General features: G+C 45.0%; 1 protein-coding gene across 1 annotated transcript in view; it reads right to left on the bottom strand.

The window, feature by feature from the left end:
- The window catches only part of LOC134468349 (junction plakoglobin-like), a 142541-nt gene that overhangs the window by 2587 nt on the left and 122992 nt on the right, over positions 1-16962 (bottom strand). Inside the window, exons 10-15 of the mRNA XM_063222286.1 lie at positions 15682-15834; positions 11440-11559; positions 9628-9778; positions 7205-7326; positions 5527-5569; positions 2249-2392 (exon numbers count right to left, since the gene is read on the bottom strand). Of these exons, the coding sequence (XP_063078356.1) occupies positions 2256-2392; positions 5527-5569; positions 7205-7326; positions 9628-9778; positions 11440-11559; positions 15682-15834 (726 nt within the window). The 3' untranslated portion in view covers positions 2249-2255. The remainder of the gene's footprint in view (positions 1-2248; positions 2393-5526; positions 5570-7204; positions 7327-9627; positions 9779-11439; positions 11560-15681; positions 15835-16962) is intronic.

The following is a 16962-nucleotide window of genomic DNA, read 5'->3' as shown; positions in this document are numbered from 1 at the left end:
CCTGTCTAAATTGTTGCCTCATTTTCCTGTTCTTAGCTGACAGGAGTGGCACCAAATGTGGCTTTCTGCTGCTATAGCCCATTTGCCTAAAGATTTGATGTGCTGTGTAATTAGAGATTCTCTTATGCATACCTCTGTTGTAATGAGTAGTTATTTGACTTAAATATTGCCTTTTTATCAGCTCAAACCAGTCTGGCCACTTTCCTCTGACCGCCGCCATCAACAAGGCATTTTCGCCCACAGAATCGCTGCTCACTGCATTTTTTTCCCCGTACCATTCTTTGTAAACCCTACAGATGGTTGCGTGTGAAAATCCCAGTAGATCAGTATTTTCTGAAATACTTAAATCAAGCCCTTTTGGCTTGACAGCCATGCCATGTTCAACTCAAAGTCATTTAAATAACATTTCTTCCCCATTATGATGCTCGGTTTGAACTGCATCAGATCATCTCGACCATGTCTACATGCACAAATGCATTGAGTTGCCACCATGTGATTGGGTGATCAGAAATTTGCCCGAATGTGCAGTTGTAACAGGTGTTCCTAATGTAGTGGCCGGTGAGTGTATGTGAATATGTGAATACTGGCTGCCTCACTCAGGTCAAATTTGTGTCTGTGCTGTGCATAATGTGTGTCTGTGTGCTAAGGCTGTAACGATACACCCAACCCACGATTCGGTTTGTATTACGATATATGACCCACGGTTCGATATGCCCCACGATTTTATTATTTTTAAAGGGAAAAAAAATAAGAAAATAAATTATAGGCTATATTTATATATAGGCCTAGGCCTACGCTTTCTTTTTGCATTTACCTGCCTACATTAATTTTGTAGGTCTACTAAATGATGTTGCAGATATAGGCCTACCACTGCAACCTGTTCCCCAGGTGTTCACATCAAAGCACAGCACAGAGAAATAAGGGATATTAATTCAACAAGGAAAAATAGGCTTATTACTAATAGGCTTAGATCATAATCATGCTGAGATGCTGACCATGTGTGAGAGACAGAGATGGAGAGAGAAGGGTCAGGGTTCCAGTATAGGTAGCCTATAACAACTGTCTCACATTATCAAACATTATCCAATTAATAGGCCTATCCAAACATTAGGCTAACTGAAAACAACACTGGTCATATTTCATCAGGAAACATGTTGTATTAAGTTACTTACAGAAATGCAACACTTAATTTTGATGTTTAATATTTTTGTAACTGTTTTGATCGTGCAGCAGCGCGCACACGTTTATACAAACAAAACTCGAAATGAACCTCAGTTATGTTCTCAGTATGCAACACGCACGTTGTCCTTTGTTTGGTTTTGTGATTTGACATTTTGTCAAGAGCGGGAATAGATGCAGTGGCTGAAATGGAGCATGTTTTCGCTAGGCAGGCGGTCAATGTGGGGAGGAAATAATGCTGCCTAATATCCACAGCGACCTAAACGTTCGCCCGACTTCAGACACTCCCTTATGAGCGTATAGAGCTCTAGCGATTTAAAATTTGGTCAGGCGGAGCATCTCGCTCTCTCGCTCTCTTTCTCTCTCTCTCTCCGCTCAACGTCTATCTCCATTCTCCACTCAACATGGCTACATCGGCGCATGCATGAATCAAAAACATCTTCACACGTTTGATAAAGCCTTCTTGGTCTGTTGTTCATTTCTGTGCTTTACCTTCCGACGTTTGCCGAAGTTTTTTGTCTCGCGGAGGTTGCTGTGGGCGGCAATGAATAACAACCAGCCTGGTTAGGCGGAACATTTTACAGGAGAGAGGGGAGAAGTGTTACTCGCTCATGTGCGACCCATTTCTAATTGTCTTTGAGCGCATATGCAAGCATTAAGCGCATATGCAAGCATTTGCCTGTATCCTGCTGTTTTCTAGACTGAGGGGTAACAACTTTAAAAGGGCGCATCGCGATTCTGCGAGGAAGGTTCGCGATAGGGGTTCGTGGGTCTGCGTACCGCGATCCCTCGGTTCGATGCAATATCGTTACAGCCTTACTGTGTGCGCATGCGTGCATGCGTGTACTATACAGGCCTGTTTCTTTTGTGTACTTTGTAGGTAGTTACTGTAAATGTACACTGTATTGTAGTGTGTGTGTGTGTGTGTGTGATGCCTGCAGTCGATGCTTTAGTTTCTCACTATTATGTAGATAACCTATGAGTACCCTTCATTCAGAGGAGAAGAGCAGTGGTGTGTTTATTCATACATGTATGCATGTGCGTGTGTGTAATGCACATGATGCTTCACCTTAGTGTTAGAGAGGCTCGGGGTAGCCCTGTCGTGGGTCGTAGCCCATGTCTGGGATGTAGGCCTCGTGCAGCTCGGCGTCCAGGGGGAGGCCGTCCATGGGGATGTCAGCGTAGCCGTACGGGGGGTAGGCCCCATCCAGCTCTGGGGGGACACACGGAAAGAAGAGAAGGGGAATCAAACACAGCCAGGGAACGGTAGTGTGCAGGGACCTAAATTCACTTTTTTCACCACCAGCCAAAATGGTTATAGTAGATGTAAATCTTACTAGCCAAACACACACTCTCTAATAGGTCAAAGTGGCTAGTATTTGGTGTTTCCTACCAGCCAAACTGAAATTTAGTCAGCATTTGGCCAGTTGGCTGGTGTTAATTTAGAGCCCTGGTAGTATACAGACACACATGTAGAGGAATCATCACACATAGAGCAACAAAACAAGACATAGGCTATTTCAAAAGATGAATCAATGCAAGGCGAAACTATAGGGTAGAGAAAAGTTACTGAATACAAAGATTATGTAAAGTTAACATGGTAGGCAGAAACATTTAGGCATTGGTGTCTTTGAGCCAGCATCCTAGAATAGCCACAGCACAGGGTTGTGTCATTCTATTATATTCTAATAGGAGGAATTAGCTAGCCTGACAAGTAGGGCTGTAACGATACACTCAACTCACGATTCGGTTCGTATCACGATTTTTGACCTACGGTTCGATACACTCTGCGATTTCTGAGATGTATCTCATTTGAAGCTTGGAAGTATTATCACATTGAATCTTATGGTTCTTTTCTGGACTGAAAGATAACACAACAAAAAAGGGCGTATCGCGATATTGCCTACTTACATCACGATACAGTAGCGTGACTCTGAGTATCACGATTTCTCGGTTCGATCCAATTTCGTTACAGCCCTACTGACAAGTCATGTATGCTGTTTGTTCATCTTCTCTCTTGCATCTTACTGCAGCCTCAGAGGTGCCGGTAGAGGCTGTGCTAAATACCATGCTTCTCCTAGTGGACAAAGTGAACACACTATGGGGCACTGTGGCAGCACTGTTTGGGTCAGCTTAAGGCCTCCGTCCCCCCCCCCTCCTGCGCCCCACTCTGTACTCTGTACTTCTATAGCACCTTTACACATGCAGATGTGTCTATTTACCTTGCTAGGCATAGTATGCAGTATGTGGAGGATGTTGTGAGTTTAGTTAGGCCTATTTCTTCTGTGTAATTTGTAGGGAGTTACTGTAAATGTATACTGTATAGTAGTGTGTGTGCGTGTGTGTGTGTGTGTGTGTGTGTGTGTGTGTGTGTGTGTGTGTGTGTGTGTGTGTGTGTGTGTGTGTGTGTGTGTGTGTGTGTGTGTGTGTGTGTGTGTGTGTGTGTGTGTGAGAGAGAGAGAGAGAGAGAGAGAGAGAGAGAGAGAGAGAGAGAGAGAGATGGAGAGAGAGAGAGCAGTGAACACACACATATAGTTGAATTACACCTGCTGCCACATGCATTGCTGTACATATTCAACATACAGCGAGTTGAGGGAGAGAGAGAGAGAGAGAGAGAGAGAGAGAGAGAGAGAGAGAGAGAGAGAGAGAGAGAGAGAGAGAGGGGAGAGAGAGAGAGAGAGAGAGAGAGAGAGAGAGAGAGAGAGTGTGTGTGTGTCCCCTAGTCATTGTGTGACTGCCTCCTGTAATGATCCCCCTCTGGTGTAAACATAGTGCTCTGTCACTCCTGTCACCGCGGACAGACAGGAAACCAATGGAGCAGCACTCCCATTAAATCAACCCACACTCCTCTCTTCTCTTCCTCTCTCCTCTCTCTTTCTTCCCTTCTTTCACTCTATTACACTGTCATTCGACTTTCCCTTTTTCTCATTAACAAGTGCTATCGCTGTCCCCGTATTGCTCTTACTTTCTCGATTTGACATTTTAAACATCACTTTCTCTCCATCCATGTCACATTTTTTTCAATTTTAATCAATATTTCTGAAGCATTTGGTGTCCTTTCTACTTGTATTTCTCCTTTCTTGTTTTTTTAATTTACCCTGGTGGACATATTACTGCCCACATGCTTACTCAGCATATTCTAAAGTGAAATGAGAGGAAAACACCTTCGTTCATATTCATAGGGATGTATTGATTATGGCTCAAGGGAGCATTGGTCACTCTCTGCCTCTCTTCTCTTCTCTTCTCTTCTCTTCTCTTCTCTTCTCTTCTCTTCTCTTCTCTTCTCTTCTCTTCGCTTCTCTTCCTCTCTGTCTCTCTCTCCTTTATCTCTCTCTCGGCTCCTTTACCCCTCTCTCTCTTCACTTCCCAGACATTATGCATGCCATTGCCCATACGCCAACGTGCAGGCACGCACACGCAGGCATGCACGCAGGCACGCACGTAGGCACGCAGGCACGCAGGCAGGCAGGCACGCAGACACACACAAAAACACACACACACAAACACACACACACACACACACACACACACACACACACACACACACACACACACACACACACACACACACACACACACACACACACACACACACACACACACACACACACACACACACACAAACACAAAGTACACCTCAAGTTATTGTGACACAGCATTGAGATCTCCATGTTCCTTTTCGTTGCTATAATTAATATCTACTTTGTCTCCTTTAAGCAAACTACTGGTACTTGAAAAACAAACTAATGGAAATTGTATTGTCCTTGGCAGTGATGCAGTGGAGGACATAGCGGTAAACGCGACAAACGAAAGATTTCGGGTCTCATGGGACAACTTTTCTTTGTCCTCACAGAAGTGCATTGTGACTTACTGTCACTTTCTCTAACACTGAGAGGTACTCATTTGGTCTTTCAGAGGGACTGCAATGCATTCCAAAGTCCCATGTATACCTGTGCTGGTAATGTGTGAAATAGGGGTATTCCACCGAGTAGCCTTATGTGCTCCGACTGAAAATGTAGGCTTCTTCTCTGTGGCCACTCTTGCATCATGGAAGGGAATGAGGCACGAAAGGCAGCAGCCAACATTGCATCATCAAACAAAAAACCCAATGACCAAGAACTTTTTCAAATAAGGATGAACTTGAGGAATATTCGGGAGTTTTTAAGACAAACAGTAGAATAGAATAAAGTAGAATAAAGTGCAAAAATAATAGTGTTCAGAGCACAAAATATTAACTAACTGCTCATGACTTGCAAAAAACACAACCAATAAAAGAGTGAAAATTATTGTACTTTTGAAACAAAATCTAAGTGTTATTAAGACCTTGAAGTAAAGAGCATGACTTACCATCTGTCATGTATGCAGCCTCCAGTGGGACAGCTGTGTGGGCCTATGGAGAAGAAAGAGGATGGTTTAGTCAGAGAACCAGAAAACCACACTGACTACTTATTACTTACTATCCCACTGTCTGACCTGAATGACTGCTGTCAAGCATGGATCTAGTCATTGATTCACTAATTGTTCGCTTGGTGATTTACCCTTGCGTGTGTGTGTGTGTGTGTGTGTGTGTGTGTGTGTGTGTGTGTGTGTGTGTGTGTGTGTGTGTGTGTGTGTGTGCGCGCGGTAGCACTGCTGTCATCTTGTCATGAAAGTTAAGGTGTGCTAAAAATAACATTATCCCATCGTGAAATTACATTTCTCTTTATTGAGAGACCAACAGTGAGCCACATTCATCGCTGCAACCTACTAAGTCACACGGCGTAGCAAGCCTCGGTGGCTGCTCCCCTGGGAGCTCGATTTTAAACCCCCCGCATGCGGTGCACCCACACTCAGACGGTATAATTAAATATTGATTCAAATCACCCGCCGCAAGTAATCAAATGCCGAAACGTTTTGTGTTCTTGATATTCTGTGGGCACAGGAGTGATGCCTTGCAGCCCAAACGCCTTGTCAAACCATGTTTTTTTCCACCCCCACAAACTGCCATCAATTCTCAACATAGTGCATATGCAAATGTCATTTTGTGAAAACCTGATGCCTTTCCAGCTATATTTATTAGCCAATCTTGGTAAAAGAGATCGTTTGAAAAAAATGTAAACATCTCATTAGTTATTCCTTGCTGAATGCTTTATTTTGATTGGCTGGCGGGCATGTTTGACTCTGGTGCTGACCGTGGTGCTGAAATAGCCTGAGGTGATGTGTGGCGGGTACTGTACGGTGTACGCAGTGCTTCCCAAACTTTCCCAAATTATTTCAGTAACCTATCCCCATTACATTTTCCAACACCATTTTTCCCCCTTTAACAGTGCTGAAGTTAGAGGTCAAATTGAAAGGGAAAGTACATACATTTATTCATGTACAAATGAATACTGTTACTAACCAACTTATGGAATAGTTGTATGCGTATATTCAGCCTGTGGTGCCCACAGCCGCCCTCTATGGATGAGGGGCAGTGAATGCACGAGGCTATAGGCGAGGGCACCATGGGGAGGATGTGACTAAACTGAGATAGCTACAGTATGCACTGAGTGGCTGTACACTGCAGAGCACACAGGGCTCGTTAGAATCTTCCAGAATGGACAGACAGACAAATATCTGCCAATCTGCCAATCATCTTGTGTGTGTGTGTGTGTGTGTGTGTGTGTGTGTGTGTGTGTGTGTGTGTGTGTGTGTGTGTGTGTGTGTGTGTGTGTGTGTGTGTGTGTGTGTGTGTGTGTGTGTGTGTGTGTGTGTGTGTGTGTGTGGTTTTTTGTGTGTGTGTGTGTGTGTGTGTGTGTGTGTGTGTGTGTGTGTGTGTGTGTGTGTGTGTGTGTGTGTACTTGTGCGCATTTTGGAGTTTGTGCTTAAGTACCTTTTAGCTTCGTGAGAACAGTATGCTCATGTACTGTATGTGAGGTCAGAAAAGTTTTCCCTGATGTGAATCAGAGTTCTTCCCGCCATGAGTGCTCTGAAACAGCAGGGGGCGCTGCTGGAGCGGGACTGCACCGCTCTGCACTGCTGCACTGCACTACACTACTCTACTCACCAGCTCCCAGGCGGCAGGGTCGTGCTTGAAGAGCGAGTGCGTCAGCTCCACGGACACCCTCTTCCTGTAGTCGGAGCTCTTGTCCTCCGAGATGCGGAACAGGACGGCGGCCGCGTAGGTGGCTGTGGAGGGGGAGAGAAATGGGAAGAGGAGAGGAGAAGACCGGTGTAAAAATCTGTATTTTTCTTAGTATGGTTTGGTCTGTATGGAGTTGTACATTGTCAATGTGTGTGTGTGTGGGGGGGGTGTAGGACATTGGTAGGAGGTGCGTATGCGTATATACAGTAGCAGCTTGCACATAATTGTCCAATGTCTTATTCCTTAAGTTAGTGCTTTTCAACCTTTTTTGAGCCAAGGCACATCTTTTTTTGAGGACAAAATGCCAAGGCACGCCACCAATTGCAAATGTTGACTGAAAATAAAAACCTATTGCCTATATTAACAATGTACAGTCATTCTATACTTTCTCATGGACACTAGATGATCTGTCATGGCACACATGACACACTAGTGTTCCCAGGCACAGTGGTTGAAAGTGTCTGCGATGGATGGCCATGCCAAAAGAGTTCACTGCATTATACTGAGAGACAGTGCGAAAGAAGAGAGTGTGCGAGAGAGAGAGAGAGAGAGAGAGAGAGAGAGAGAGAGAGAGAGAGAGAGAGAGAGAGAGAGAGAGAGAGAGAGAGAGAGAGAGAGAGAGAGAGAGAGAGAGAAGGAGGAAAGGTAGGCCATTGTAAAAAAAAAGAAAAAAGACAGTTGACAGGTAGAGGGAGTACAAGGGAACAAGGGAGATGATGGCAGCAAGAGTGGGAGTATGCGACAGCCAGGTAAAAAAAACACAAGATAGAGAGAGAGAGAGAGAGAGAGAGAGAGAGAGAGAGAGAGAGAGAGAGAGAGAGAGAGAGAGAGAGAGAGAGTACATAATTGCAAGTCACAGAAGGGTGTTAATTGGAATTTACAGAAGCAATTAAGCCCCCCTTCACATCAAAGACAAAGACATGGATAAGGGAGGTACGGATGAGTGTGAGTGTGTGTGTGTGCGTGTGTGGGCGGTCCTCTGTGATTCGCCATTCTCTCTGATATGCAACATTTGAAGGTTTATCTCCAGGGCAACAAGCTGAGGGGGAAACACCAATTAAGGTGATTAAGCAGATCAGGAGGGAAACAGGAAGTGAATGTGAACCGCTGTTTGGTGGCCTCCTTCGTGCAGCAATCAATTACAGGCTGACAAAACACATGCGTACATTACTTCACGGCCACGCACGCACACACGCACACACACACGCACGCACACGCACACGCACACGCACACGCACACACACATACACACCACCCCGCATCAATTATAGATGGTTATAGTTGGTTATGTGGGCATGGTGCAAAAAGATGATTGATAATTGATGATCATAGGCTTTATGGAGCAATAAAATGATTAATAAAGTGACGATCGTTTAGTTTATGGGGCAATAGAATGACTGGAAAGGCTGTGATTAGGGTTTACTGGAGCAATAACTGTGTGGATAAATTCAAGGACCGGATGTGCGATAAAAAAGATGGGCCAATGGAACAGATGGAGAGATGATGGATGGATGGATGGATGGATGGATGGACAGAGTTCTCGTTACATAGACAGTTAAAGTGCTCAGCGATATCCTCCTTTGTGGAATTGAGATGCAATCATTGTATGAATAAGGAAGTATAGCACTGATTCTTGAGAATGTGGCTAAAACAGGTTTAAAAAAAGATGTTCATATTCAAAATATAAAGATATATTATTGTAGACTAAGGTCTTGGCTGTGGAGCAATGAATCAAATTAACCTCCCCATATTTTACTCTATTTCATAAAATAGGCCATTCCTTGTTTTTGTCAACACTGGTTGTATTAAAGTGAAGAATTGTTTTAATAATTCAAAAGAATTGTAGATACATATTGTAAGCATATTCTTAAAACATGTCAAAACACGTAAAACAGCTTCTGTAGTTTTTTGTCACCTCTGTCAGATGTCACCACCGTCAGTTTTTTTTTCTTGCCTGATGGTGTTGAGAAAAAGATTCCAAATGCGCCTCAGTGGAGGCAAGAGTATAAATTTGGATCACAATGATTATTAATATGTCTTATAATGTTTCATTAACCACCATAATGCAGTCAAATATGGAACAAGCTGACAAGCTATGGAACAAATCCTGACAGGGGGGCGTTGCAAGGTTTATGATGATGTCCAGGGGGGCGTTTGTTCAAAAGGATAGGATGAGCCTTTATTGTCTCTTTAGAGAGAAATTTGGTTTGGGCACAGACAGTCTGAGTGTTTACACAAACAACACATATCAACACATTATACAAAAAAAAACAATTAACATGCAAGACTGGACCCAAAAACATGTAAAAGAAGTTGAGAACCACTGCTGTATGTAAATGGCTCACCGATGCCCTCGTTGGTGGAGTGCAGGAGTTCCATGAGGGGTGCGGAGGCTCCCTCGGCGTCGATCATCTCTGCTGACTGCTTATCCAGGGCCAGCTCACACAGCACTCCTGCTGCCACACGCTTCACATTCTCCACATACGAGTACAGCAGCTGAGGAGAGACCAGAGAGAGAGAGAGAGAGAGAGAGAGACCAGAGAGAGAGAGAGAGAGAGAGAGAGAGAGAGAGAGAGAGAGAGAGAGAGCAGTGAACACACACATACAGTTGAATAAAACCTGCTGCCACTTGCTTCAAATACTCAACATACGATGAGCTGAGGATGAAGACTATAGAAGGAGAGAGAGAGAGAGAGAGAGAGAGAGAGAGAGAGAGAGAGAGAGAGAGAGAGAGAGAGAGAGAGAGAGAGAGAATAGGCCTACAGAGATCTTTGCTGTTGATTTAATACTCTTCTAGTTGGCCATACACAGTAATGTGCAGTTAACACAAACAATACACTCAGAAGCTCACACCAGACGCCTCCTACTCTGTTCTTAACAATGTAAATATGTGAGTGAGAAATCTGATGAGAGTGGCAGAGTGAGACGTACAGGGATACCCCACCCCCAGGTGAAATCCCTAGGGTTGGATAAGTAAATAGAAGCAACTCAAAACATTTTCTGAATCTGACTGCATGGAATTTTGAAATGGCTACAGCATAAAAATACAGCAATTCATGTAGGCCCTATGTTGAGCAAAGCTTATGTCCGCCCTGTTAGCTCAGCTTAGCATAGTTGTTGTATTCTTATGTAGCCGTTTCAAAATTCCATGCTGCTAGATCGAGACAATGGCAGGATTGCCTGGAAAGGGCTTCTGCTCTCTAATCAAACTCTATCGACAGTGGGAAGTGGCTTCATTTTACCTGGAGGTGTGGTATCCCTTTAAAACACCCACGTATCCACGCATGCACGCACTCATGCACACACTTGACCCGGGCATGGCAGCAAAACATCCTCAGCCATATGTTTCACATATGACCACAAGAGCAGAGAGAGCAAGAGAGAGAGAGAGAGAGCAAGAGAGAAAGAACAGAAAAAGAGAAAGGCAGGGAGAGACAGATACAATAAGAGGGGGGGAGGGGGGTGCGCATATGTGTATGCAAAGACAGGGAAAAATACACCTTCCACCTTTCCCATGAGTGCTATCTGCTGAGAGGACAACTATTCTAGAACAGTGCCTACTGTACACTCTGCATATTCCTGCAGGACCCTAATGCAATCTCTCTCTCTCTCTCTCTCTCTCTCTCTCTCTCTCTCTCTCTCTCTCTCTCTCTCTCTCTCTCTCTCTCACACACACACACACACACACACACACACACACACACACACACACACACTCACAAAACACACACACACACACACACACACACACACACACACACACACACACACACACACACACACACACAGACTCATGCACATGCAAACACACACACACACGGGCACACGCACGCACGCACACACACACACACACACACACACACACACACACACACACACACACACACACACACACACACACACACACACACACACACACACACACACACACACACACACACACACACACACACACACACACACACACACACACACACACACAGTGATGCTCAAAAAAGTGCTCAAATCTCCAGCCTCTCTCCCTCATTATATACTGTACATAGACAGATTCAAATACACTATATACTGCACAAAGTCAGAGAATGAGACATGAGAATTGAGTCGAACCAAAAGAGAAAGGCTTACTACAACAACAGTGTGAGTGTATTGTGGGGTACCTGTACAAAGAGAGGGATGGTCTGCATGCTGGCGATCTCTCCTCTGTTGATGGGGTCTCTGGCCAGGATGTGCAGCGCCCCTGTGCAGCCCTCCACGATCTCCTCCATGCGCACTCCATCCTGAGGACACACACGCACGCACGCAGGCAGGCAGGCAGGCAGGTAGGTACACACACGCACGCACCCGCGCGCACGCACACACACACACACACACACACACACACACACACACACACACACACACACACACACACACACACACACACACACACACACACACACACACACACACACACACACACACACACACACACACACACAGAGTTCATTTCTTTACCAATGAAGCACTCCTATACGCTCAACTAAAATGAAACAGGAAAGACCTCACCCTGTGGTCTATGAGTTTGGCCAGCACCCTGAATGTATTTTTGATGGACATCGAGTGAAATCCTGCTCCTGGAAACACGCCGGTTCTATTGACTGCCATTACAGTTCAACTATAAAATATAACATTGATAGTGGTGGTCATGCATAATAAAGAAAAACATTTGTGAATGGGTAGCATCAATTCTGGATATAAACTACTAAAAAAATACATATTCTTCCTTTGTTAGAAAGAGTAACTAAGAAAAATCATAATTACTGGTACATTAAAGGGCCCCAATGTGTTTCCCCCCTAACTATCCCCTTTTTTCCTATCGCAGTACAGGCATTTTTGCCTCATTTATGCCCAAAAAACATGAAAATAAACGCACACGCACACACACACGCAAACACACACACACACACACACACACACACACACACACACACACACACACACACACACACACACACACACACACACACACACACACACACACACACACACACACACACGCACACACACACGCAAACACACACACACACACACACAGTGGTGAGGTGATTGAAGCAATACTCTTGGCAGTGCACTCAAACTTATATTCATCTTTTCAATTCCTCAATCGTCTCCTTCCCAAAGGCACACGACCACGAGTTGGTAAGTTGTTAGAGTTTCTTTTAGAAAGTTTCTCTTCTCTACTTTCTAATTCTACTCTTTCTTTCCCTTTCTGTACTTTCTACTCTCTTCTTTCTTGTTTGTGCGTGCAGGTTGTTACCCAAGTACTTCTCTAGCTGTCTGCAAGAGCAGAAATACCCACATCCATCCATCCATCCATCCATCCGTCCGCCCAGGGCCGCTGACAGCTTCGCCTGGGCCCAGGACAAAGCCATCTGAAAGGGCCCCCCTTCGTTTACATACAATGTAACTGGGATTCGATTTTGGGCTCCCCATCTCCCTGGGCCCGGGACAGTGTACCCCTGTGTCCCCCCTGTCGCCTGCCCTGCGTCCGTCCAGTGTTGCGGTATACGGTAATCCGAAGACTTTGAGCCCGCGTACCGAAAAACACACAGAATCCCCAAAGCCTCTGCGTAATTGTCTGGCCGTTCTGATTCCATATGGCCCCCGACGTGCCTTTGAGTTGCTTTGTATTGCTTCCGCTTGTTTGAGGTTGCAAGCAGCGTCCTCTGGGCTTTTGCTCACCATGCGCACGCACGCACACGCACACGCACACGCACACGCACACGCACACACACACACACACACACACACACACACACACACACACACACACACACACACACACACCACATACACACACAAACTCTCTTTCTAGTTTCAGCAGCTGTACTTTAATGTTGTGTTGTTTCTTCTTCTGAGTGTTTGAGGAGTTTGGTGTTTGGCAGGCAGTTTTGAGCAGGAGCTACAGCACATGCTGCACTTTTTCTGCTCATCATCAACTCCTTGTACTTACACCAACTGTCCAATGGTAAGAGCAGCACACTAGATTTGAAACTGTATTTGAATTCGACTTTGACGTAAAAGAGTCCTTTGAAATGTCTGTTACCTTAGGTCCCATTGTTTTCACTCCAACCCTGTTTTCCAGTGATGAACATCGCGCTCCCAATGTTGTTTCGATTATGATTTGGATCTATAAGTTTGAATTGTATTAACAAAACAACAGTTTGTCACAAGAGTTTGTTATGATGTAGCTCAGGGGTATTCAATTAAATGTAAACGAGGGCCAGTTTTTCAAATTCCTCCCAGTAAAGGGGCCGAACTTATATACGTATGTATTATGGTTGCCGACTGGCAATGAAGAAAATACGGGACACTTCATTGAGGTGGGGGGTCTGGGGGTCCTCCCCCAGAAAGTTTTGCATCTCTTGAAGGTAATTTCCTGCATTTTAACGTCCTGTGTGCCGTTTCAGCTTGATACGGAACCCATACATTTATCTCTAAATTCCGAAACAACGATTCTGTATTTCAAGGGGCTTGTGGGGCGCCAGAACCTTGCTGTCTGAGGGCCGCATCTGGCCCGAGGGCCGCTATTTGAATAGCCCTGATGTAGCTGGTTTCCAGAGGCCTTTAGCCTGGAAGTAGAGTCCAAGGAAGCCTACACAGCACGGGCACGGGCACATACTTTGAAGTTAAGAACAGATGCTTGCGTCAAGCTGCCTTCAATACTCAGAGTTGGGGAGGAACACATCAAATTCAGCTGTAGGGTCTTTGGCAATTGTCTTGAACATTTAAGAAAGATTCAGGAAACAAAGGACGAAGTCTGATTTTTCTATCTTTACTAGGCCATTTGAAACAAAGTTTTTAGCAAGCAACAGCTTGCTGATAGCTATGCCAAGGCTATGCCAAGTGACTTGTTGTTACACTGTGGATATCGTGACGTAATTAGGTCAATACATCTCTGTTCAGGACAGACACTGAAGCCATCCATCTGCAGACCCGTCGTCCCCCAACAATACTACAACCCTGGCAACTCATCACCCGGGCGCCTCTCCTCTGCTATTAGAGTGCGATATTGGAGATATATGGCACCGGAGGGAGACGTGGGTGGTAAGGGGTTTCCCATGGCTGTCATTCCGCCCTCGGCACAAGGCCTGAGGCCAAGGTGTTGAAGGTGAGGACAAGGAAATACATAGCCTGCGGTAGAGGCCTCTGGTAGCCAAATTTACTGAAGAAATTTCATCATGTTCCCCAGCCCATTAGGATGATGTAGAGGGTGTTGCACGGTTTAGGCATTGCGATATATTTCTTCAGGTATTTCCTCACAGCAGTTAATGAGGGAAAACACAGGTGAACAGTGAAGTACCATCTTAGTGCATTACAATACCATCTTCAAATGTTCAGACTCATATTAATAGGGAGCAAGTTGAAATTTTCTATGTGTATATTGCAAATGCAACATTGCAGTAATCTTGCTATGCCGCATGTTTGTATTGCAAAAATTAGCCTGACCGCTTATTTGGTTATTGAAATGTATATGTACATCTTCTGTGTCTCTGTTGGATATCTTCATTTTCCTACTTATGTAGATGCAAAGCTCTAAGACAATCGTTCATTTAAATAGCAAGGAGCTAATAGAATCTAAAATGTTCTACCTTGAGATGTGATCACAAAAATATGGAATCAAACCAAGATAACGCAAAACACGCCCACTCAATGCAAAAGCGTGTGCTCAAGTTGGGTCTCCTAAGGGGGCGTTGTCCCCTACTTCTTCTTCTCTTTTTGAGGTGTTTGCGCAAGACGTGCGCTACCGCCATCTACAGCGCTAAGGGGACGTCATTGATTCTCAACCTCAGGGGTGCATCCCAATATGTGACCTTGCCTCCTCCACTTGTGCTTGTCTCCTCGTCCCGCCTCCTGGCCCCTCCTCCGTGGAGAAAACGATAAAGTTTCCCAGCTGTCAGCCTCGCCACAACAACTTTTGAGGGACTGTTTTTCATTCACCATCCCAATTGCAAATGAGAAAAAGACTTTACAATTGAGCTTTTGCAAGATATTGAAATATAATGCTGTTGTCAGTGATGTCATCATGACGAGAAGCAAGTGGAGGAGGCAAGTGGAAGAGGCAAGGTCACATATTAAAACGCACTCCAGGACTCCGAAGGTCTCCTAACCGAAGGTCTCCTAAAGGGCTGTTCACCCGACATAAAGTGGATACCGGAAAAGAAACAAAATGACGCTTCTGGTTAGATCCATTTTCTTTGGTGATCATTTACAATTGAACCAAACACGTTTTGAATTTACCTTAGTTACAGTACATTTACAAGTGCTGTGAACAGTGTTACACAAGTTCATGCTTCTGACAAACTAATTAGCAAAAATTAAGAACATGAAAAATGGTGTTAATTTAAACCATCACTGACCTGGTAGGTCTGTTGAGCACTGGAGGCGTGTCTCTGGGTGTCCTGGTGAGCCTTCAGGAGCAGATTGACCAATCGGGGAATGGATCCGGCCTCTCTCAAAGGTGCCTGATTGGCTGGGCACAGTGCCAGGTTCCGAATCAGACCAATGGTAGCCTGTGGACAAATAAACCCACCAATTAATATTAATGCATTCATACCTGTAAGTGCAAATAACAACACAGAGCAAAAAGTTCCAAAGAAACAGGAAAAATATATATTTTACCTCTACTTAACTGGTTTGCTGTTATGGTGAATGTAATGTGATTCTACAACTCATAGTGGCACATTTTTCTTTGCCTCATATCACTACTCTGATTCTCACTAAATACAACACTACAGTCTGGCTGCTGAAACACATCCTTTCCCTGGCTGTCAAAGTGGTGTTTTATAGCTCACTAAAGTAGGCCAAAGTAGAAAGTAATAGAGAATTCAGAAAATTATTTTAGTGTGTGTGCGCGCGTGTGTGTGTGTGTGTGTGTGTGTGTGTGTGTGTGTGTGTGTGTGTGTGTGTGTGTGTGTGTGTGTGTGTGTGTGTTCGTGCGTGCGCGTGCGTGCGTGTGAGAAAGAGAGAGAAAGAGAGAGAGGGCGAGAGAGAGGGCGAGAGAGAGAGAGAGAGAGAGAGGAGAGAGAGAGAGAGAGAGAGAGAGAGAGAGCGAGAGAGAGAGAGAGAGACAGAGAGACAGAGAGAGACATTTCTTGTGCACACTTAAGTCCATGTGTGTTGGGAACAGATGTCCACAAGTGTTGTGTGTCGTGTGCCTGTGGTCCCATAGTTAGTTCAGGCAGCATGTCACTTCTGGTAGCTTCAGCATCCAGAAGGCAAAGTCATCCTCGCATAACCCTGTCTGGGGCTGGGCTTCCTCTCCTCTGCTGCCTGCCTGCTTGAACTCTCTCTCTCTCTCTCTCTCTCTCTCTCTCTCTCTCTCTCTCTCTCTCTCTCTCTCTCTTATCTCTCTCTCTCTCTCTCTCTCTCTCTCTCTCTCTCTCTCTCTCTCTCCTTATCTTCTTCCCCTTCCTTCCATGTCCTCTTCTGACTCTCTCACAGTCACTCCATCCCACACCTCTCTTTGTCTCCATTGCATTTTCTCTCACCATTAGATTACCCTATCTTCTCCCTTCTCTCCCACCCGCCATCTCTCTCTCTCTCTCTCTCTCTCTCTCTCTCTCTCTCTCTCTCTCTCTCTCTCTCTCCAGCAGCAGCCTCTTCTTCCTACCCCAGCCCCAATTCTCTCTCCCAGGATT

This window comes from Engraulis encrasicolus, chromosome 2 (assembly GCF_034702125.1).
Source record: "Engraulis encrasicolus isolate BLACKSEA-1 chromosome 2, IST_EnEncr_1.0, whole genome shotgun sequence".
In the NCBI taxonomy this organism is placed as follows: Eukaryota; Metazoa; Chordata; class Actinopteri; order Clupeiformes; family Engraulidae; genus Engraulis; species Engraulis encrasicolus.
The sequence above is the reverse complement of the archived record's forward strand: the minus strand, read 5'-3'. Positions and strand labels throughout refer to the sequence as shown.